This window comes from Salvelinus fontinalis, chromosome 31, assembly GCF_029448725.1.
Source record: "Salvelinus fontinalis isolate EN_2023a chromosome 31, ASM2944872v1, whole genome shotgun sequence".
Taxonomy (NCBI): Eukaryota; Metazoa; Chordata; class Actinopteri; order Salmoniformes; family Salmonidae; genus Salvelinus; species Salvelinus fontinalis.
This window is the reverse complement of record NC_074695.1, coordinates 42,070,059-42,090,365: the sequence shown is the minus strand read 5'-3', so window position 1 is coordinate 42,090,365 and position 20,307 is coordinate 42,070,059. Positions and strand designations below refer to the sequence as shown.

Below are 20,307 nucleotides of genomic sequence, written 5' to 3'. Positions count from 1 at the left end.
GACATTTGAAATGTCTTTTTTATTTTTGAACTTTTGTGAGTGTAATGTTTACTGTTCATTTATTGTTTATTCCACTTTTGTTAATTATCTATTTCACTTGCTTTGGCAATGTAAACGTATGTTTCCCATGCCAATAAAGCCCATTGAATTAAATTAAGAGAGAGCATCTAAGGATGGGAGAGCCATCACTTCTGACAGATCTCCTTGCTGATGATGGCGTTAAACATCATGCAGCCATTGCTTTTCCTTTACCTTTTAAATATTGGAAGTTAGTAATTCCACTAAAACTGTTCGGCTAGCTAGCTGACAAACAAACTCTGCAGATATATCTTCAAATTCATTGTTGTAAACTATTGTATCATATTTGATGGGTTACTGACCTGTCCGTCCTCAGGCTCGATCTGCTGTAGTCTCTACAACTGGACGGTCACCCTCGGATCACACTGGCACAGGATGTCCATGCACCGGATGGCCTGAGGGATGCACTCCTGTTGGACTGGAAAACAAAGAGACATTTGGTCAGTGGTTGTTTTTTTCAATGCTTTATAACCATCTTTATCTGTACAGGAAATGCATTGTTTATCATAACACAAACACACCTTGGACAATGAGACAAGTGGTCCCTCAACACCCAATCCTCGTGTCTCATTGTTTGTTCTTGTTTTCCCAATCAACAGCTACTTCACTGATGAGTGGGTCTTGGAGGTTTACAAGTCTGCACCAGCTCATTACTATAACGACGCAGATAAGGTGCGATGAATCTCATGATTTTTAAATCTTTTCGTCGAGCATTTGCCATCTCAACATGGATCCTGTTTCTCTATATGTCTTTTGTGAGATGTATCTCACTCTCTGTTAACATGCCAGGGTTCAGAAATGGAGGAATGTTCACAGTGACTCCTGCAGGCATTAAGCTCTGGATCAAGAAACCTTTGCATGCCAAAATCATGTCTCCAGATGTGAAGATCTTCTCAAACCCTGACTTCTGAACAATGGCTTTGTCCGACACTGGTCCTGAATACAGATCGCTGCAGTATGTTATCACCGAATTAGGTGCAACTCCCAGGAGTAGCTTGAAGGAGTGCATTGAACGGTACACGGAATAGGTTTGCATCTGCACGTCCATATGACCTGGAGTAGCAACTTCTATGTCAGTACAGTCAATGACCATCCTCCAGTTTTTGCTGGACCGCTGAAAAGAAGCAGACAAGTACGTTTGGTTCTTCTCCTGACTTGTAACAGTCGTCATGATGCTAATGAAAAAAAATCTTGTGGATCACCTGAATAAAAGTGATGGTAACATTGCTGACTGCTTGCACTTCAACAGAATAGTTGCGCCAGGTACAAGTTGGTGTAGCTGTGACCCAACTTCATAAACTCCATGAACACTTAATCCTCAAATGACAGCACCTCAACCTTCCACTTGGCAAAGTAGACGACACAGTCCTTGTAATGTTCCAAGTAGTCAACAAATATTTCTCAGATGCCAGAGCTTGTGAATTTAAATAGACTTTATTACAAAAAGTAACAAAGTCAAGCAATTCCATGGAAGAATTGACTCTCTATTCTTAGTACTTTGCTTTTATACAGTCTTACCCTTACATTCGCTAGCAAAAAAACTTTATCTTGGCCAGGTCGCAGTTGTAAATGAGAACTTGTTCTCAACTAGCCTACCTGGTTAAATAAAGGTGAAATAAATAATAAATAAAACATAACATTGTCACCTCACTTTCATGTAAATTATTGATACCTTCTAGCCTTGGCCACGCTAAACTTGCTGCCTTTCTTATTAGGGCATAAATTATATTGGTGGCATGACACACAGACATGCACACTCCTACTGCAGGTCTAATAGTGCCTATAACTGATTAGCTAATGTTCCTGTCCAAAGGTCTTCACAAGTTCAGGCCGATGTTGCCTTCACATGACCAGATATGGCCCAGACCAGTCACATCTTGTTGGTCTACCTTGCCTCATCCACATGAATTCTGCTTATGTTTGGTTTTTTACATGTCTAATATTTTAACTTATATCGATTCTTCTTTCTTTTTCAAAGAGAACAGTATAGGTACTGAAAATCACCAGATGACTGGAAATTCTCTAACAGCGGCAAGTAACTACAGTTGGTGGTTACCTAGCTAATTTTCATAAGCACCTAGCTAGCTAACCACAGATATTTTACCTACCCAAAATAGCTTGTTAGCAGCTAGAAAACAGGACTTACCTTATTACACGACTCCAGTGACGTCTCTCGCTTACAGAGGTCGGGAAATTATAAAATACACGTGTGCTTATTAGAATAGTGGTTACAATCCGGTACATAGCACTGAACCATACCTGCTTCTGATCAACGGAGATGCCTAAGGTTAACTAGTTAGCTACAAAGGCCAGGGTCATGCAAAAAGTTATAGTAATTAAAAAATGCTAAGATAGGTAATTTGAAAAATGCTAAACGAGAAATAAACAATATAAATTATTTAAACGAGAAACTACAAAAACGCTATAATATCTACTAGTTATTCTACTTGCTAGGTTACTTTCTACTTGTCGATGAGAGTTTGCATGGAGAAATGTGGACTTTTTTCCTAGTTATGATGTCAAAGCTTGCAGAGGATGTGTAGTTCTGTATGATAGCCACATTAGCGGCTAATTATCATTTCATTTCGGGGGTAAATACAGGCAAATATATTGATAAAAGTGAGAGATTTACACTGTTCTCAAAACATCACGTCAGGGTAAGATTACATGAAAGACAGACCTTATTTGAAGTGGTTTTAAAATCCCCTATGGGAAAAATGAATGGTGGAAAAACAATTGGAAACATTTCCGTGTTTGACTGCGAGCCTAGGTTTTATGTGTATTATGACTCATACTGTGGTACTCTACTGAAATACTGTATAATTACATTCATTCTTATGGAGGACTGCACTTTTTGGGAAGTGCCAATATGGCCGACTGGTGGCTTCAGAGCCTCTCACTTACCAATACATCAGCAATCCAGGATGTATCAGGGGAGATTGTAGAAGAGAGTGTGGGGCGTAGCGGCGGAGAGGGTGTTTTCGTTTGGCTCTAACATGATACCAGTAACGGGAACACAGCTATGGGACAGTAGACATATCCTTGATTTCATGCATTTCGGCGGTAACGCTATCTGGCTCACTGCTAGGACGACTATCAAAAAAGGATGGGTGGCGCAGAATAAATGAATGAAGGCGAATGATTTTGGAAAAACTAGCAGCAGCAATTGACAGAGAAGTTGCGCAGGCTACATAGCCCAGGGCTATCATAACAGCCTCGTAAACCGTTTTGCATGTAGATGCATTCACGTCAACAGCATCATGAAGAAGGTGACATATGGCGTTTGTGTTGTGTCTACGTTCCTACATTGTCTTAGATAACACAGTGACACGGCGTTCACAGCAAGATTTGTAGCCGCATAAGATCATTTCAAAGAATCACTTCATCGCGGATCTCAATTTGGAGGATTGGCCTATTTTTACGGTAGGGCGGGGGTGAAAAATCCAGTAGTACGCTAGTTGAAGTGACCCGTCAGAATACCGGGAACATTTTCAGTTGAATGTATCGCCCATTTAACTCAAACAAAATGATGAATTCGATGGTCTTTGCTGAGGCTTTGTCATCTTCGGGTGCCGCTAGGTTCCCAGTAGGAGCGCCAGCCTCTGGTGCTAGGGTGTCTAGTGCCCTACGGAACGATTTGGGTTCCAACATTCATGCCTTGAAAACCCTTAACCTGCGATTTCGATGTTTCCTAGCTAAAGTTCATGAATTGGAGCGTAGAAACAAGTTGTTAGAAAATCAACTACAGGAAGCTTTAGAGCAATCCCGCTACAGAGCCTACTTTAGCCGAGAACAAGCCACCCAAACGGGATATTTTGACTTATTTCTGGCTCGGCCACGGGTACCCGGTACGATATGGAGCTTTTCCCAAACAAGGAGGTTTGGGGACCGAATCGAGACTTTCCACAGCCCCGGGGTGTCTTGGATGCAGCCGGATGGTGTTGGAGTTCAAGTCGACACCGTCACCCCTGAACTGCGAGCCCTTTACAATGTGTTGGCTAAAGTCAAAAGAGATAGAGATGAGTACAGAAAAAAGTAAGTGATGTCACTTTCTTTTAGCACTTTAAATTGTTAAATTGTCAATCAAGCCATTGTCCACGTGTCTGATATGTTGTTTTTACTTAGACTATTTCACAGGTTGTTGAGAAACTTGTTGAACTTGGTTACAAGTTGTTGACAAGGTGTCGCTTACGTTATTACATGTACATAGCAATAGACCTTCGGTTCAGAGGTTTGAGCTTCTTGGTGTAATGCCTTAGTCTTTGGCTGATGGTCCCAGGTTCAACTGTTTTTGAATAGATTTTCTATTGAACCTTTATTTAACTAGGCAAGTCAGTTAAGAACAAATTCTGGTTGGGCTACTCCCTGATATGCTACATTAGTGTCAGAAGTGGGATGGCAATGTTGGGAGGCCAATGTAAGCATGCCTCATTGATATGAGGCGAAAGTTTTTTTTGTAATAGTGAAGCGCAGGATGTGCTCTCAGAAATTAGACTGGTAGTTAAACGTACAACACGTCGAACTTCGTTAAGAGGTTTGAGCCCCGTGGTATACTGGCTGCGGTGTTGGTCTGACAGTTCGAACACAATCCCTAAACCCTGAATTCACTATGTGCACCAAATAATAGCATTCCTATTGCCACTACTATGCAATTACAATGCAATTACACAATTACTATGGTACATGTTAACACAATGTCTTAACTAGTGTAATTACAATGTTATTACAAAAGTCTGAATGTCAGTTAGTACCTCAAAAGGTTGATTCTGTATCTTCTACCCATGCCATATTTTGTATATTGTTTTGTTTTTTAAACATCAGCAAGTTTACAAAATGTTTGTCCACAGTACCCAAATATACACTGTTCTAGAGGAACTATAGTGTGCCTTATCAGTTTTCACAGTTAATCCTAAGGAAATTTAACAGCGAACATTCTCATCTCTGAGGAATTCCGTCCTCATTGTGAGAGGTACCTCCCATTATAATCAGAGGATGTGAGTCATGCTATTTTTACACTTGAAAAGTTGAGGAATGCTTCTTTAAAAGTATGAGGCAGTTTGCCTTGAGGATGTTACCCATTTGTTCTTGTCTGAACTGGGAATGAAAAGGCAGCATGCCATCAGACACTCCTCAGCTCAAAAACTCACCCGACCACCCACCCAAAACTCTCTCTCTCTCTCTCGTGCTCCCTCTCTCGTGCTCCCTTTCTCAAGGGATTTGTGGGTTCGATTACAGTCTCAAAATACCCAGAAACAAAGAACTTTCTTCTGAAACTCATCAGTCTATTCTTGTTTGGAGAAATTAAGGTTATTCCATGCGAGAAACTGCCAACAAACGGAAGATATCGTACAATGCTGTGTACTCCTCCCTTCACAGAACAGTGCAAACTGTCTCTAACCAGAATAGAAAGAGGAGTGGGAGGCCCCGGTGCACAACTTACATAATGCAAAAACACATTGTTGGAGAAGAACGTAAAAGTGCAATATGTGCCATGTAAAGAAGCTAACGTTTAAGTTCCTTGCTCAGAACATGAGAACATATGAAAGCTGGTGGTTCCTTTTAACATGAGTCTTCAATATTCCCAGTTAAGAACTTTTAGGTTGTAGTTATTATCGGAATTATAGGAGTATTTCTCTCTATACCATTTGTATTTCATATACCTTTGACTATTGGATGTTCTTATAGGCTCTATAGTATTGCCAGCCTAATCTCGGGAGTTGATAGGCTTGAAGTCATAAACAGTGCTGTGCTTCAAGCATTGTGAAGAGCTGCTGGCAAACGCAGGAAAGTGCTGTTTGAATGAATGCTTACGAGCCTGCTGCTGCCTACCATCGCTCAGTCAGACTGCTCTATCAAATATCAAATCATAGACTTAATTATAATATAATAAACACACAGAAATACGAGCCTTAGGTCATTAATATGGTCAAGTCCGGAAACTATCCTTTCGGAAACAAAACTTTTATTCTTTCAGTGAAATACGGAACCGTTCCGTACTTTATCGAACGGGTGGCATCCATAAGTCTAAGTATTGCTGTTACATTGCACAACCTTCAATGTTATGTGATAATTATGTAAAATTCTGGCAAATTAATTACTGTCTTTGTTTGGAAGAAATGGTCTTCACACCATTCGCAACGAGCCAGGCGGTCCAAACTGCTGCATATACCCTGACGCGAATGTGCTTCTGTTAAATCATCACCCGTTTGGCGAAGTAGGCTGTGATTCGATGATAAATTAGCAGGCACCGCATTGATTATATGCAACGTGGGACAAGCTAGTTAAACTAGTAATATCATCAACCATGTGTAGTTAACTAGTGATTATGTAAAGATTGATTGTTTTTTATAAGATAAGTTTAATGCTAGCTAGCAACTTACCTTGGCTCCTTGCTGCACTCGCGTAACAGGTGGTCAGCCTGCCACGCAGTCTCCTCATGGATTGCAATGTAATCGGCCATAATCGGCGTCCAAAAATGCAGATTACCGATTGTTATGAAAACTTGAAATCGGCCCCAATTAATCGGCCATGCCGGTCGACCTCTAATGTCGTTCGACCTCTGTCTACGCTGTATTTCTGATCAATTTGATGTTATTTTAAATGACATTTCTAAGTGACCCCAAACTTTTGAACGGGAGTGTAGGTTCAGATCTGCCAGTGTTTAGTTCATTCTAATGTCGTGATTACAGGTCTTTGTCTTTCACTCTCATACAGGTTTAGTCGCAGGTCATTTCACTCCACACTGACCGATGCTTCCTCTGATAGGAATAATACAGTAGGTCAGAGGAGTAGAAGTATCTCATTGCCTCTCTGCTGGGCTCAAGTGCTCATTGCCCTGTCATTCTCCAGTGGAATGCATTCTCAGTGTTATTTATCCCTGGGTCGGAATTCCAGTGCCAATGTCATTCACATGTTTTTATTCATAATAGAGGCCATTTATTAAAGCATTAAGGACACACACACATAAACACACTGAGGCGTATTAAGCCGATATAATGAAAGAGGGGTCTCTTGTTTTCCCTCTCTGTGCCGCTGATGACTCAAAGCTAATTGACCAATGGGTGTTCATGGTCGATTTCTCTCAAAGTGCCCGTCAATAGGAATAACCAGGATACAGGGCCTATTTATAAACCTGGATTGTGGAATACTAGCTGTTATGCAATTCATGGGCATTCATCAATGTAGTTTCTGACGTAACTGTATGGGCTAACAAACCGTTGGCATATGACGTGCCAAACTGAACATGACGGTGTGGCTCAGTTGGTAGAGCATGGTGTTTGCAATGCCAGGTTCACAGTTTCAATTCCCATTGGACTCAACAATACAAAAATGTATGCACACACTACTGTAAGGTGATTTGGATAAAAAATATCTGCTAAATGGCCTATATTTGGGCTTAATTTGTGTTTGAAGGTTTGGAGCCATATGTACTTCAGAGTTGTGGTGTGTTCCACTCATTAACTTTGAGAAGCTTTAACAGGGGCCCATTGTTTCAACAAACAGAGAAGCCTGTGTTTTAAAAATACAGAGTGCTGAGAGAATGAGCTGACTTGGATGACAAAGTGTTATTGTGAGTGCAACCAATTAGGTTTATTTGACAAAGAGGGCATTGGAGTGGCATTGTTGACCTGTGAACAGTGAATTTCAGGTTCAAAGTGCAAACACGATTTTGTTTGGACACTTGATGTTATACCCTTGAAATGTTTTTGTTGTTGTTTGAAGCCTGTTGATATTCATTAGGATTAAAATGGGCTCGATACTTTCAGGTACTGTAACTGAATTGTAATGTTCAGGTAGTACCGCCCACCACGATAGTGGTGCGAGGGTGAGCTGTTTGTTCACCTGCACCCGCCTGCAATTGCTAATAACCAATCCATAACCACCCAACTATATGGATAAAGTGAAAACCTGACCCTAACCCGCTAATATACAACATGCGCTGTAGGCTACAGTCTGAGACGGCAGAATGATTTTTGGACAGGGTGTGCAGGATTTTTTTGTTGCCTAATTTAGATTTTTTTCTGTTTATAATTTCTGACATTTTGGTAGGGCATTTTTTATTCAACGTGTCTATAATTAGACACAGTTTAAGTCGGAAATTTACATACACTTAGGTTGGAGTCATTAAAACTCGTTTTCAACCACTCCACACATTTCTTGTTAACAAACTATAGTTTTGGCAAGTTGGTTAGGACATCTACTTTGTGCTTGACACAAGTCATTTTTCCAACAATTGTTTTCAGACAGATTATTTCACTTATAATTCACTGTATCACAATTCCAGTGGGTCAGAAGTTTACATACACTAAGTTGACTGTGCCTTTAAACAGCTTAGAAAATTCCAGAAAATGTCATGGCTTTAGAAGCTTCTGATGGGCTAATTGACATAATTTGAGTAAATTGGATGTGTACCTGTGGATGTATTTCAAGGCTTACCTTCAAACTCAGTGCCTCTTTGCTTGACATCATGAGAAAATCAAAAGAAATTAGCCAAGACCCCAGAAAAACAAATTGTAGACCTCCACAAGTCTGGTTCACCCTTGGGAGCAATTTCCAAAGGCCTGAAGGTACCACGTTCATCTGTACAAACAATAGTACGCAAGTATAAACACCATGGCACCACGCAGCCGTCATACCGCTCAGGAAGGAGACGCGTTCTTTCTCCTAGAGATGAAGGACCCTGTGAAGATGCTGGAGGAAACAGGTACAAAAGTATCTATATCCACAGTAAAACGAGTCCTATATCGACATAATCTGAAAGGCCGCTCAGCAAGGAAGAAGACACTGCTCCAAAACCACCATAAAAAAGCCAGACTACGGTTTGCAACTGCAAATGGGGACAAAGATCGTACTTTTTGGAGAAATGTCCTCTGGTCTGATGAAACAAAAACAGAACTGTTTGGCCATAATGACCATCGTTATGTTTGGAAGAAAAAGGGGGAGGCTTGCAAGCCGAAGAACACCATCCCAAACGTGAGGCACGGGGGTGGCAGCATCATGTTGTGTGGGTGCTTTGCTGCAGCAGGGACTGGTGCACTTCACAAAATAGATGGCTTAATGAGGCAGGGAAATGATGTGGATATATTGAAGCAACATCTCAAGACATCAGTCAGGAAGTTAAAGCTTGGTCGCAAATGGGTCTTCCAAATGGACAATGACCCCAAGCATACTTACAAAGTGGTGAGTCAAAATGGCTTAAGGACAACAAAGTCAAGGTATTGGAGTGGCCATCACAAAGCCCTGACCTCAATCCTATAGAAAATTTGTTGGCAGAACTGAAAAAGCGTGTGCGAGCAAGGAGGTCTACAAACCTGACTCAGTTACACCAGCTCTGTCAGGAGGAATGGGCCAAAATTCACCCAACTTATTGTGGGAAGCTTGTGGAAGGCTACCTGAAACATTTGACCCAAGTTAAACAATTTAAAGGCAACGCTACCAAATTCTAATTGAGTGTAAACTGACCCACTGGGAATGTGATGAAAGAAATAAAAGCTTAAATAAATCCCTCTACTATTATTCTGACATTTCACATTCTAAAAATAAAGTGGTGATCCTAACTGACCTAAAACAGGGAATTTTTACTAGGATTAAATGTCAAGAATTGTGTGAAAAAAATGTATTTGGCTAAGGTGTATGTAAACTTCCGACTTCAACTGTACATGCAGCTTCTCTTCTGTCATTATATGTTGCCCTAGATGACTAAATGAACCCTTACTCACCAGAATAACGTCACAAATCGATAGAATGAATGCTTAAATCTACAGTAGTTGACATCTGTAGTTTTTTTCTGTAATCTCTGCTTCTTTCGAGGATTATAGACGTTTTAGGGACCAGGGATTAAATGTAACAGTACAAAAGCGGGAAAGATTTTCTATGCAAAATTCCCAAATTACATCAGTTTGACCACTTGTAAGGAAATAGAAAGCTATGAAAACGACCCTTGTTTCTGATAAGATTTCAGTTCAGTTTGGATGCATGTTTTATGTGGTTAAAATACTATCAGCTTTTATTATGCTGATAAAGAAAGCACCTCAGATGGTATCTAATTGCACATTGGCATTCTCTCGAGATGCTGACATAAATAAATCCTACTTCTCCAATCCTGTTCCTAAGTCAACATTTTGCCTACATTTGGTGTATCATTTTACCTCAAGAAATTCTTAATTATTAAGGAGTACATATTAAGGCTATGCGAGAGGTTATAGACCTGCAGTCAGTGTCCAGATTTAAGTTTCCATTTAACCCATCCAAACACTAGGTTACATTCCCGTTTGACGTGTCATGGGCTTATTTGAAGTCCCCGTCTTGCAACTGTCAAATTTGTAAAGCGCCTCATAATCATCACACATAACATAACACTGCTATCATCTTCATTTACCACTTCACCAAATCTTTCGCAAACTTTACTTTTCTGGCCCTCCCTTCTCTTTATTTTAAACTCTCCATTTCACAGCTTTACTCTTATTGAATTAAACACCGACATTGACTTTTTTGTCTCCGTGGGTTGACGTTAACTTTTTCTGCCTGTTCCCAAATGCATTTTGCGATTGGCGTGTAGGCTATTTAGTTAGGTCCTAAAGTTTAGCCTAAAATAATGGGGGTAAAAACTCTATGTAGCCTATAGATATAAATTGCACCAGAATTAGACATTTATCAATTTGTTTTAAGGTATTGTTTTCTCTTTATTCAACGCGCCCTTCATCCACCGCGGATATAATCAAATATGACCTTGTGGACATCGACACCACTCTGATCTGACCATGCCTGGCCTATGCCAGTGTGTTGCTGATGGGCTGCACAAAGAAGCAGCAAGCCACACTGGATAGGGTACAGAAAAGGTTACAGAAAAGAGCAAGCAAGATAATAACAAAAAACTGAGACATCCCATTGACCCTTCCACCACCACAGGCACAGCAGTAAGATTGGTCACTGACATGCACCAACCTGACCACCCTCTCTCTACATGATCTCCTACCACAGAGAAGGAGATACAGCGCTGGCAGAGTCCTCCGCAACCAGAACCAACTGTCCAGCATCAAAGCAAGAACAAATAGACTGAAAAATTTGTCCATAGCCACTGACAGACTTTTTAATAACAAATGGACATTTCAACTGTAATTGGTTAGGACCTTTTCAATTGAATGTAGTATCCTGTGTATTTTAAGAATTTAACTAAATGTAACTGCATTCTGCATAATTCAGTCTCGTCGACTGCAAGCATGAATTAAATAAATCTAAATCAGGGTTATGAGTCAACCCGCGCATCACTAGAACACAACCCTGATCAAGGACCACATAACTAAAGTAAAAAATAATAAAAACTAACACAATACACTAACAATAACGAGGCTATATACAGGGGGTACCGGTACTAAGTCATTGTGCGTGGGTACAGGTTTGTCAAGTTAATTTGTACATGTAGGTAGGGGTGAAGTGACTATGCATAGATAATAAACAGTGAGTGGCAGCAGTGTACAAAACAAATGGGGTGGGGGGGGGGGGGTCAATGTAAATAGTCCGGTGGCCATTTGATTCATTGTTCAGCAGTCTTATGACTTGGGGGTAGATGTGGTTTTAAGGAGCCTTTTGGTCCAAGACTTAGAGCTCCGGTACCACTTGCCGTGCAGTAGCAGAGAAAACAGTCTATGACTTGGGTGACTGGAGTCTCTGACAATTTTTGGGGGATTTCCTTTGACACCGCCTAGTATATAGGTCCTGGATGACAGGAAGCTTGGCCCCAGTGATGTACTGGGCCATACGCACTACCCTCTGTAGCGCCTCACGGTCAGATGCCAAGCAGTTGCCATACCAGGCGGTGATGCAACCGGTCAGGATGCTCTCGATGGTGCAGCTGTAGAACTTTTAGAGGATCTGGGGACCCATGCCAAATCTTTTCAGTCTCCTGAGGGGGAAAATGTGTTGTTGTGCCCTCTTCACGACTGTCTTGGTGTGTTTGGCAGCTGGCGTCTGGGTTTCCCTTTGTAGTCCGTAATAGTTTTCAAGCCCTGCCACATGCAACAAGTGTCAGAGCCGTTGTAGTAGGATTCAATCTTAATCCTGTATTGACACTTTGCTTGTTTGATGGTTTGTCTGAGGGCATAGCGGGATTTCTTAAAAGCGTCCGGATTACTGTCCCGCTCCTTGAAAGCGGCAGCTTTAGCCTTTAGCTCAATGCGGATGTTTCCTTTAATCTATGGCTTCTGGTTGGGATATGTACGTACGGTCACTGTGTGGGGATGACGTCGTCAATGCACTTATTGATGAAGCAGAGGACTGAGGTGGTATACTCCTCAATGCCATTGGATGAATCCCGGAACATATTCCAGTCTGTGCTAGCAAAACAGTCCTGTAGCGTAGCATCCGCGTCATCTGACCACTTCCGTATTGAGCTAGTCACTGGTACTTCCTGCTATAGTTTTTGATTGTAAGCAGGAATCAGGAGGATATAATTATGGTCATATTTGCCAAATGGAGGGCGAGGGAGAGCTTTGTATGCGTCTCTGTGTGTGGAGTAAATGTGGTCGAGAGTTTTCTTCCCTCTGGTTGCACATGTGACATGCTGGTAGAAATGAGGTTAAATGGATTTAAGTTTGCCTGCATTAAAATCCCTGGCCACTAGGAGCGCTGCTTTTGGATGAGCCTTATAGAGTTGGTTGAGTGCGGTCTTACTGGCAGCATCGGTTTGTGGTGGTAAATAGACAGCAACGAATAATATAGATGAGAACTTTCTTGGTAGATAGTGTGGTCTACAGCTTATCATAAGCTACTCTACCTCAGGTGAGCAATACCTCGAGACTTCTTTAATATTAGACATCGCGTACCAGCTGTTATTGACAAATAGACACACACCCCCACCCCTCGTCTTACCAGATTCTCTGTCCTGCCGGTGCATGGAAAATCCCGCCAGGTCTATATTATCCGTGTCGTTGTTCAGCCACAAATCAGGGAAACATAAGATATTACAGTGCAAACTATCTGATGACTGCCTCCTCTAAATACATCCCATATTCTTCCAAAAAGGCGTAGCCTATATTTTATTTGTTGAAATAGTCAGAGTGGCTCGAAATATTACAGATTGTTCTTAAGAGTGACCAATATTCTAACCCTCAGCACATGCCCCATCCTCATCCAGTGGATGGTGATATTAGGGATGGATGTGTTGTTTTGTTAATGTTACGGGAGTCTAGCCAGCACTGCGTCCTGGCTCCCGGCACAAGGACCTGCCTCCTAATGGGATTGGTGTCTGTCTGTGTAACCACCCCGCTCCCCTCCCCACCCCAGGCCATCCTGCAGAGCGAGATGGAGGCTGCACTTCTTAATTCAAACCCCATCCTATTTTGGAGTCTTTGTGAGTCATCAAATATAGATGTGTCAGGAATTTACCATCTGTGGAATGCTTGATATCACGTTCCATGTACTTTGAAAATGAATGTTTACGATTGTCATATACTGTATATCAGCTAAGCTTATGCAGACCCTTTAAACTTTTTGAACTACAGTTCTGACCTAGCTAGTTTACTGAGTGGGTGGCAGTAGTTAAATAATATGATAGCACACATTCAAAAAAGTCCCCTACACCAAAGGCAACGTTGCAGATAAAAAATAAGACGATATGCTTAATTTTGTGGTTTCAGTAACATTTTTCTTTGAAGATTATTCACTACCTGATCAACAACATTGAACATCTCATTCCAAAATGATGGACATTAATATGGAGTTGGTTTGCTTTGCTGCTATAACAGCCTCCACTCTTCTGGGAAGTTTTTCCACTAGATGTTGGAACATTGCTGTGGGGACTTGCTTCCATTCAGCCACAAGAGCAATAGTGAGGTCGGGCAATTAGACCTGGTTCACTGTCGGCGTTCCAATTCATTCCAAAGGTGTTTGATGGAGTTGAGGTCAGGGCTCTATGCAAGTAAAAGTTAATCCACACCGATCTCGACAAACCACCTCTGTATAGACCTCGCTTTTTGCACGGGAGCATTGTCATGCTGAAACAGGAAAGGGACTTCACCAAACTGTTGCCACAAAGTTGGAAGCACAGAATCGTCTAGAATGTATATTCATTATATGCTGTAGCGTTAAGATTTCCCTTCACTGGAACTGAGGGGCCTAGCCTGAACCATGAAACACGGCCCCAGACCATTATTCCTTCTCCACCAAACTTTACAGTTGGCACTATGCGTTCGGGCAGGTAGTGTTCTCCTGGCATCCGCCAAACCCAGATTCTTCCGTCGGACTGCCAGAGGGTGAAGTGTGATTTACCACTCCAGCCGACGCTTAGCATTGCGCATGGTGATTTTAGGCTGCTCGACCATGGAAACCCATTTCATAATGCTCCCGACGAACAGTTCTTGTGAAGACGTTGCTTCCAGAGGTAGGTAGGGAGTGTTCAGCACTCGGTGGTCCTGTTCTGTGAGCTTGTGTGGCCTACCACTTCGCGGCTGAGCCGTTGTTGCTCGTAGATGTTTCCGCTTCACAATAACAGCACTTACAGTTGACCGGGGCAGCTCTGGCAGGGCAGAAATTTGACAAACTGACTTGTTGGAAAGGTGGACAAGTTGAAAGTCACTGAGCTCTTCTATAAAGCCATTCTATTGCCAATGTTTTTGTTTATGGAGATTGCATGGCTGTGTGCTTGATTTTATACACCTGTCAGCAACAGGTGTGACTGAAATATCCAAATCCAATAAGTTGAAGGGGGGTCCACATAATTTTGTATATATAGTGTATAAAAACGGTACCATTGAAGTCAAATGGCCTTTGTTAAATAAACTAGCGTGGTGGCTGTGTAGCTCAGGCGGTAGGGCATGGAGCTGTCACGTTCCTGACCTGTTTTATGTTATTTTTGTATGTGTTTAGTTGGTCAGGGCGTGAGTTGGGGTGGGCATTCTATGTTTTGTGTTTCTATGTTTAGGTCACTTGTAATTAGCCTTATATGGTTCTCAATCAGGGACAGGTGTTTGATGTTTTCCTCTGATTGAGAACCATATAAAGGTTGGCTGTTCACAATGTTTGTTTGTGGGTGATTGTCTTCCGTGTCTGTGTCTGTGCACCACACGGGACTGTGTCGGTTTGTTTGTTCGTTTGATGTAGTCTGTTCCTGTTCGTGAGTTCTTCGTGTCTTTATGTAAGTTCCATGTTCAGGTTTCGTCTACGTCGTTTTATTATTTTGTAGTTTGTTGAAGTGTTGTCGGTTTACGTATTTACTTTAATAAACTTAATTATGTATTCACAACCCGCTGCATTTTGGTCCTCCGATCCTTCTCTCCTCTCCTCGTCTGAGGAGTAGGAAGATCTAGACACCCGTTACAGGAGCTTGCAACGCCAGGGTGGGTTTGATTCCTACTAGGGCCACCCAGACATAAAATGTATGCACGCATGACTGTAAGCTTTGGAAAAAAGTGTGTGCATATAAGTAGTATAAGCAAGCCGATCCATGTTGACACGTTAAAAACAGCCTTGGTGTTTTTGGATGAGCTACAGAATATCAAACACATTTTGCCTCAAGGTTTTTTCATTTTGTTCACAAGCATGGGGAACCACAGAGGTGAATCTCAGTCACAGTTTGACTGTTTATTTACAGAGTCAACAGCTTTCTCTCCACGGATCTGCTCTCCAGAAGAACAAGGACTTCTTCAACTGATAAAAGTCTGTGTACAAAGGAGACAAGCCTACTGATCTAGAATTATGGCTTGGCCATAGAGTAGCCTAACGGTGTAAATGGCAGAAAAAGAGAGAGAGAGAGACAATCTGAAATGCATGTTAGGCCAAAACAACGCACTCATGTAACTGAATCAAGTGGCGATTCTTGGCTATCCCTGAGTCGTTAGCAAATGTGGCAGTGGCAGCCTATGTTAGTCATATCTCACCTATCTTTTCACGCATCGCTTACCTACCACACACAGGCACACGAATCAATGTATTCTCTTAAATTACCCCGTCTCCTGATTCTTCAAAGTGATAGGGGGCCACTGAGTGCATAGTGTTGACAGTGAGATCACGCTCTTATTCCTTGTCCACTTTGTAGCGTTCCCCGAAAGAGAGCTGCCGTTTCCAGTTTGTCCGAGTACACAAGGACAATTGTCTCGGTGACAACCCTATGAAGGCGTTACGTTGAAATACTTGACACACTTCAATGTCGCGCTAAAGAAGGATGACGGCAAGTGACGTCTATGACAACCATATTGACAATAGGCCTTTTGATGATACAGTGAAATAAAGTGTTTGAGAACATTGAGCGGTTGACGTTGTAACAGAGCAAAATAAAGTACGGCTATCTTCTCTTACGACCCGCCTCTTTGGACTTTTATTCTCCCCGTCGCTGTAAGTAATGTTTGCCCACAGGATGGTAAAAAGTCATAGCAAAGAGAACAGTCCAATGTTATTTGCTTAGCAATCTTCCAGTGTGATCTCTCTCTCTCTCTCTCTTAGTCTACATAGGCTGCTGTCATCGCTGTCCGTACAAGGCTTATTGCACTGTTTTTAAAAGCAGATGTACATAACAGACCAGAGCCGACATCAACATCACAAGCGCGCATGGCTTTGGGGAAGCGGAAGCTCAACCGAGACAAGTTACCTCATTGGTACCTGTTGATGTATGCCTGATACAGTGTAATAATTCATAATGACTTGGCCATTTGTCTAAAGTTGGTCACATTGTTTCCGTGACTCGGTGAGAAGAAGGTCAAAGTAGGCGTCAACCACGCCTGTGTGAACGAGGAACCTTGCCAGAGACCTGAAACTCCCCGAGCTAATGCCTAGGTTTTAGCTCATCATGCTAACACGGTCTTGTGTTGCGCTGGAGACCTGAGTTCGAACCCAGTCATTCCACATGGTCGGTTGAGCCTCAGCCAAGGCGACTCTCCATTGAACAGCAAGACTAGACAGAGGAAAGCACAGTGTTTACTACATAGCAACAAAGCTGTGGACAGTTACAGACTTCGCTGACATTGTATCACTCTCCTCCATGCATTTAGTGGACAACAGAGAACAAAGGAAATGGCTGAATGAGTAGGAAAGACTTTCTGGCTTCCAGGTTGATGATTTCACATGGTTAGTTGATTGCTTGCGCTACTAAGGTGATTGTGAGTAAACAGGCTACAGGGGTGTCTGCTCAAGTGATCTGGGTTAGGATTTATACAGGGCTGACCCTGGGACTGCACTGACCAAACCGTGTGTGTGTGTGTGTGTGTGTGTGTGATGTGTTCCAGATGGGAGGAGGAGCTGTCTAAGCGCCAGCAGCTGGAGGCCGTGGTGGAGACACTACAGGAGGTGAGAGCTCGCCATTTTAAATCATCACACCTGTACCATACTCCCTCTTCTAGCTCACCGCATCCCAATACTCCTCCTGAAGTATCCAGGCATGGGCAAGAGGGAGTTTTCAACATATTTCTTAGAACGGTCATTTTCCTTTTAAATCCAAAGTTCAAATGTCATTGGCCATTAAAGCTAGAATCCTTAGTTGCTATTAGTATACACATGGTACAAAACATTAAGAACACCTTCCTAATATTGAGTTGCACCCCCCTTTGGCCTCAGAACAGCCTCAATTCGTCGGCGCATGGACTCTGCAAAGCGTTCCATACTTTCTTTGTCTTTCCACTTCACCCTCTGAATGGCATACATTATTATAATCTATTTCTCAATTGTCTCAAGGCTTAAAGATCCTTATTTAACCTGTCTCCTCTCCTTCATCTACAATGATTGAATTGGATTTAACAAGTGACATCAATAAGGGATCATTGCTTTCACCTGGATTCACCTGGTCAGTCTATGTCATGGAAAGAGCAGGTGTTCTTAATGTTTGGTACACTCAGTGTATCCTCATTGATTCTTGAGGAATATAACTTAGAAATGCCTCATGAGCCTAGATCGTACCCCATCAGAACCCCAAATATAAGCTTGTTTTACTCTGTTGTAAACAATAGAAATATAAACAAAGACTGTATAGCCTCAAAACATAACATCTGTCATTTTGATTTCGTGGGTGGTCAGTTCTTACATCCATAGCTCTATGTATGAATGGTCTCTAGCTATGAGTGGTTATATTTCTCTAGGCCCATCCCTCAACTTTTTACCAAAACAGAGGCAGGGTGACCGCTTTGGTATTGTTTTAATAAAGGATTCTAGCTTTAATTAAGGGACAATCCATGAAGGCAAGTGAATAAGTGCACACTTACAGATTCTTGGGATGCAGGCTCAGCCTCTGTGTCATGTTTGTGTGTATTTTGCATGATTGCCAGTAAGCTCCCTATTCAGCAGTTGTGATAACATATCTCCGGATGCCTCTGACGTACTGTAATGTGCTCTGTGTCTGTATTCTACAGAACAGAATGGCAAAGTTCATGATAGAAAACAGATATGGGTGGGGACTTCACATGCTTTAGTCCCCCTGTGTATATGTTAGTCAGTGGGAACAGTGGTGTGTTAATGTGTTTTAAAACCCCCCCAAAGACCGAGATCACATTACCCCCCAAAAAACACTGACTCTCCCCGACTAGCTATGCCTCAACTGTTTCCTGCTAGCTGCATTCCAGATTACTTTTATTGGAGCTCTTGGCCCAAAACCCAAGACTCAATCCACTTTGGAATGTTGTTGTTGTGATGCATCAAATGAGTGGATTGTAGAGTAATTAAATGACTCTTCGAACATGTTATGCAGACTTTTTCTTCAGAAAAACTCTAATAATAGGAGTTGAACTCACGTTTTTTGTAAGGTGTTTTAGGACACAGTTTCAAAACACATCCCTTCCGCATGGTTATTCGTAAATGTGTGTAAATTGTATTTAGCCGTGGTATGTCAATAGATGAGTTGTAGAGTGTGATGTGGCTGTCTGTTCCACGGTCTGCCCTCTCCAGAGTGCCCAGGAGTCTGAAGTGGTTCAGGTGGAGCTCACTGAGAAGGTGGAGAGACTGAAGACAGAGCTGGTGGTCTTCAAGAGCCTCATGAATGACAATGTAAGTATGACACTCAGGCTTTCTTCAACAGTTCCTTATTCTCCCGGTATTTACACAGAAATGTCATGGTGAAAGGTTAAGTAAATAGTAATCACTTAGTAGTTTTGTGTGCTCCATTTAAACTAGAAACACCCAACCAACTTTCAATTGTGCGGACTGGTTCAACTTACTGTAAGTTGCAAAGCTTTTTGACACTATTTATACTTTGTTTTTAAAATCACACCCATTTATTGCCACCCGCCCAACGTAAATCTATTCATCCATCCACCCACCTCTTCTGCAACTGATGCATGCTACCACTCTCTCCTGTCGGTGATATGTACAGCCTGGCAGTCAGAATGCTCACCACACATTTTTGTCATACCACACATGGACACTCTCCCTTAAACCCTGAGGCTAAGACATTCCTTTGGAATTGGTTAGAGCCAAGTTAGCTGCACAGGCAGGCAGACGAACGGATGGGCGGCCGGGCGTGACAGATAGACAGGCAGAGTAGCAGTGAGATGAGAAACCCCTATGGCTCGCCTCACACAGCCTCCGCCTGTTCTTTGAGGCCCTGTGGTTTTGGCCTGCTTTCTAATGAACTCCAGCTGGGCTCCGGACTCGCCCAGTCTGTGGTCTGGAGTAGCTACGTTCACAGATTAGCCAAAACCCGGCCCAACTACTGTTTCACACGCAACCACACTTTGCCCTTCCCAGCCACTTTTGAACCCTTTCAAGTTAATTTGTTCTTTGTTAAAAAATGGCACTGTCTGTTAAAGGGGAAGTTTACCTTAAATCCAACATTACCTATGTGATTCCATACATTGAAACTATACTGAACAAAAATATAAACGCAACATGTAAAGTGAAAAAGGATAAAAGATTTCCTTAGCACAAAAAGCTTATTTATCTCCAATTTTGTGCACAAATTTGTTTACATCTCTGTTAGTGAGCACTTCTCCTTTGCCAAGATAATCCATCCACCTGACAGATGTGGCATATCAAGAAGCTGATTAAACAGCACGATCATTACACAGGTGTACCTTGTGCTGGGGACAATAAAAGGCCACTCTTTTTGCAGTTTTGTCACACAACACAATGCCACATATGTCTCAAGTTTTGAGGGCGTGTTGAATTGCCAGAGAATTTAATGATAATTTCTCTACCATAAGCCGCCTCCAACGTTGTTTTCGAAGATTTGCAGTACGTCCAACCGGCCTCACAACCGCAGACCACATGTAACCATGACAAACCAGGACCTCCACATCCGGCTTCATCACCTGCGGG

General features: G+C 42.1%; 1 protein-coding gene across 6 annotated transcripts in view; it reads left to right on the top strand.

Annotated features, from left to right (window-relative positions):
• The first annotated feature begins 2,907 nt into the window (after positions 1–2,907).
• Positions 2,908–20,307, top strand: part of LOC129830287 (intermediate filament family orphan 2-like) — a 33,395-nt gene continuing 15,995 nt past the window's right edge. For 2 of the 6 annotated variants that reach the window (XM_055892752.1, XM_055892751.1), the window contains exons 1-3: positions 2,911–4,113; positions 17,292–17,352; positions 18,940–19,038. In XM_055892752.1, coding sequence (XP_055748727.1) covers positions 3,578–4,113; positions 17,292–17,352; positions 18,940–19,038 — 696 coding nt within the window. In that variant the 5' untranslated portion in view covers positions 2,911–3,577. Of the gene's footprint in view, positions 4,114–17,291; positions 17,353–18,939; positions 19,039–19,164; positions 19,210–20,307 lie in introns of all 6 variants that reach the window. The other 4 variants (XM_055892746.1, XM_055892748.1, XM_055892749.1 and 1 more) reach the window with 4 other exon arrangements.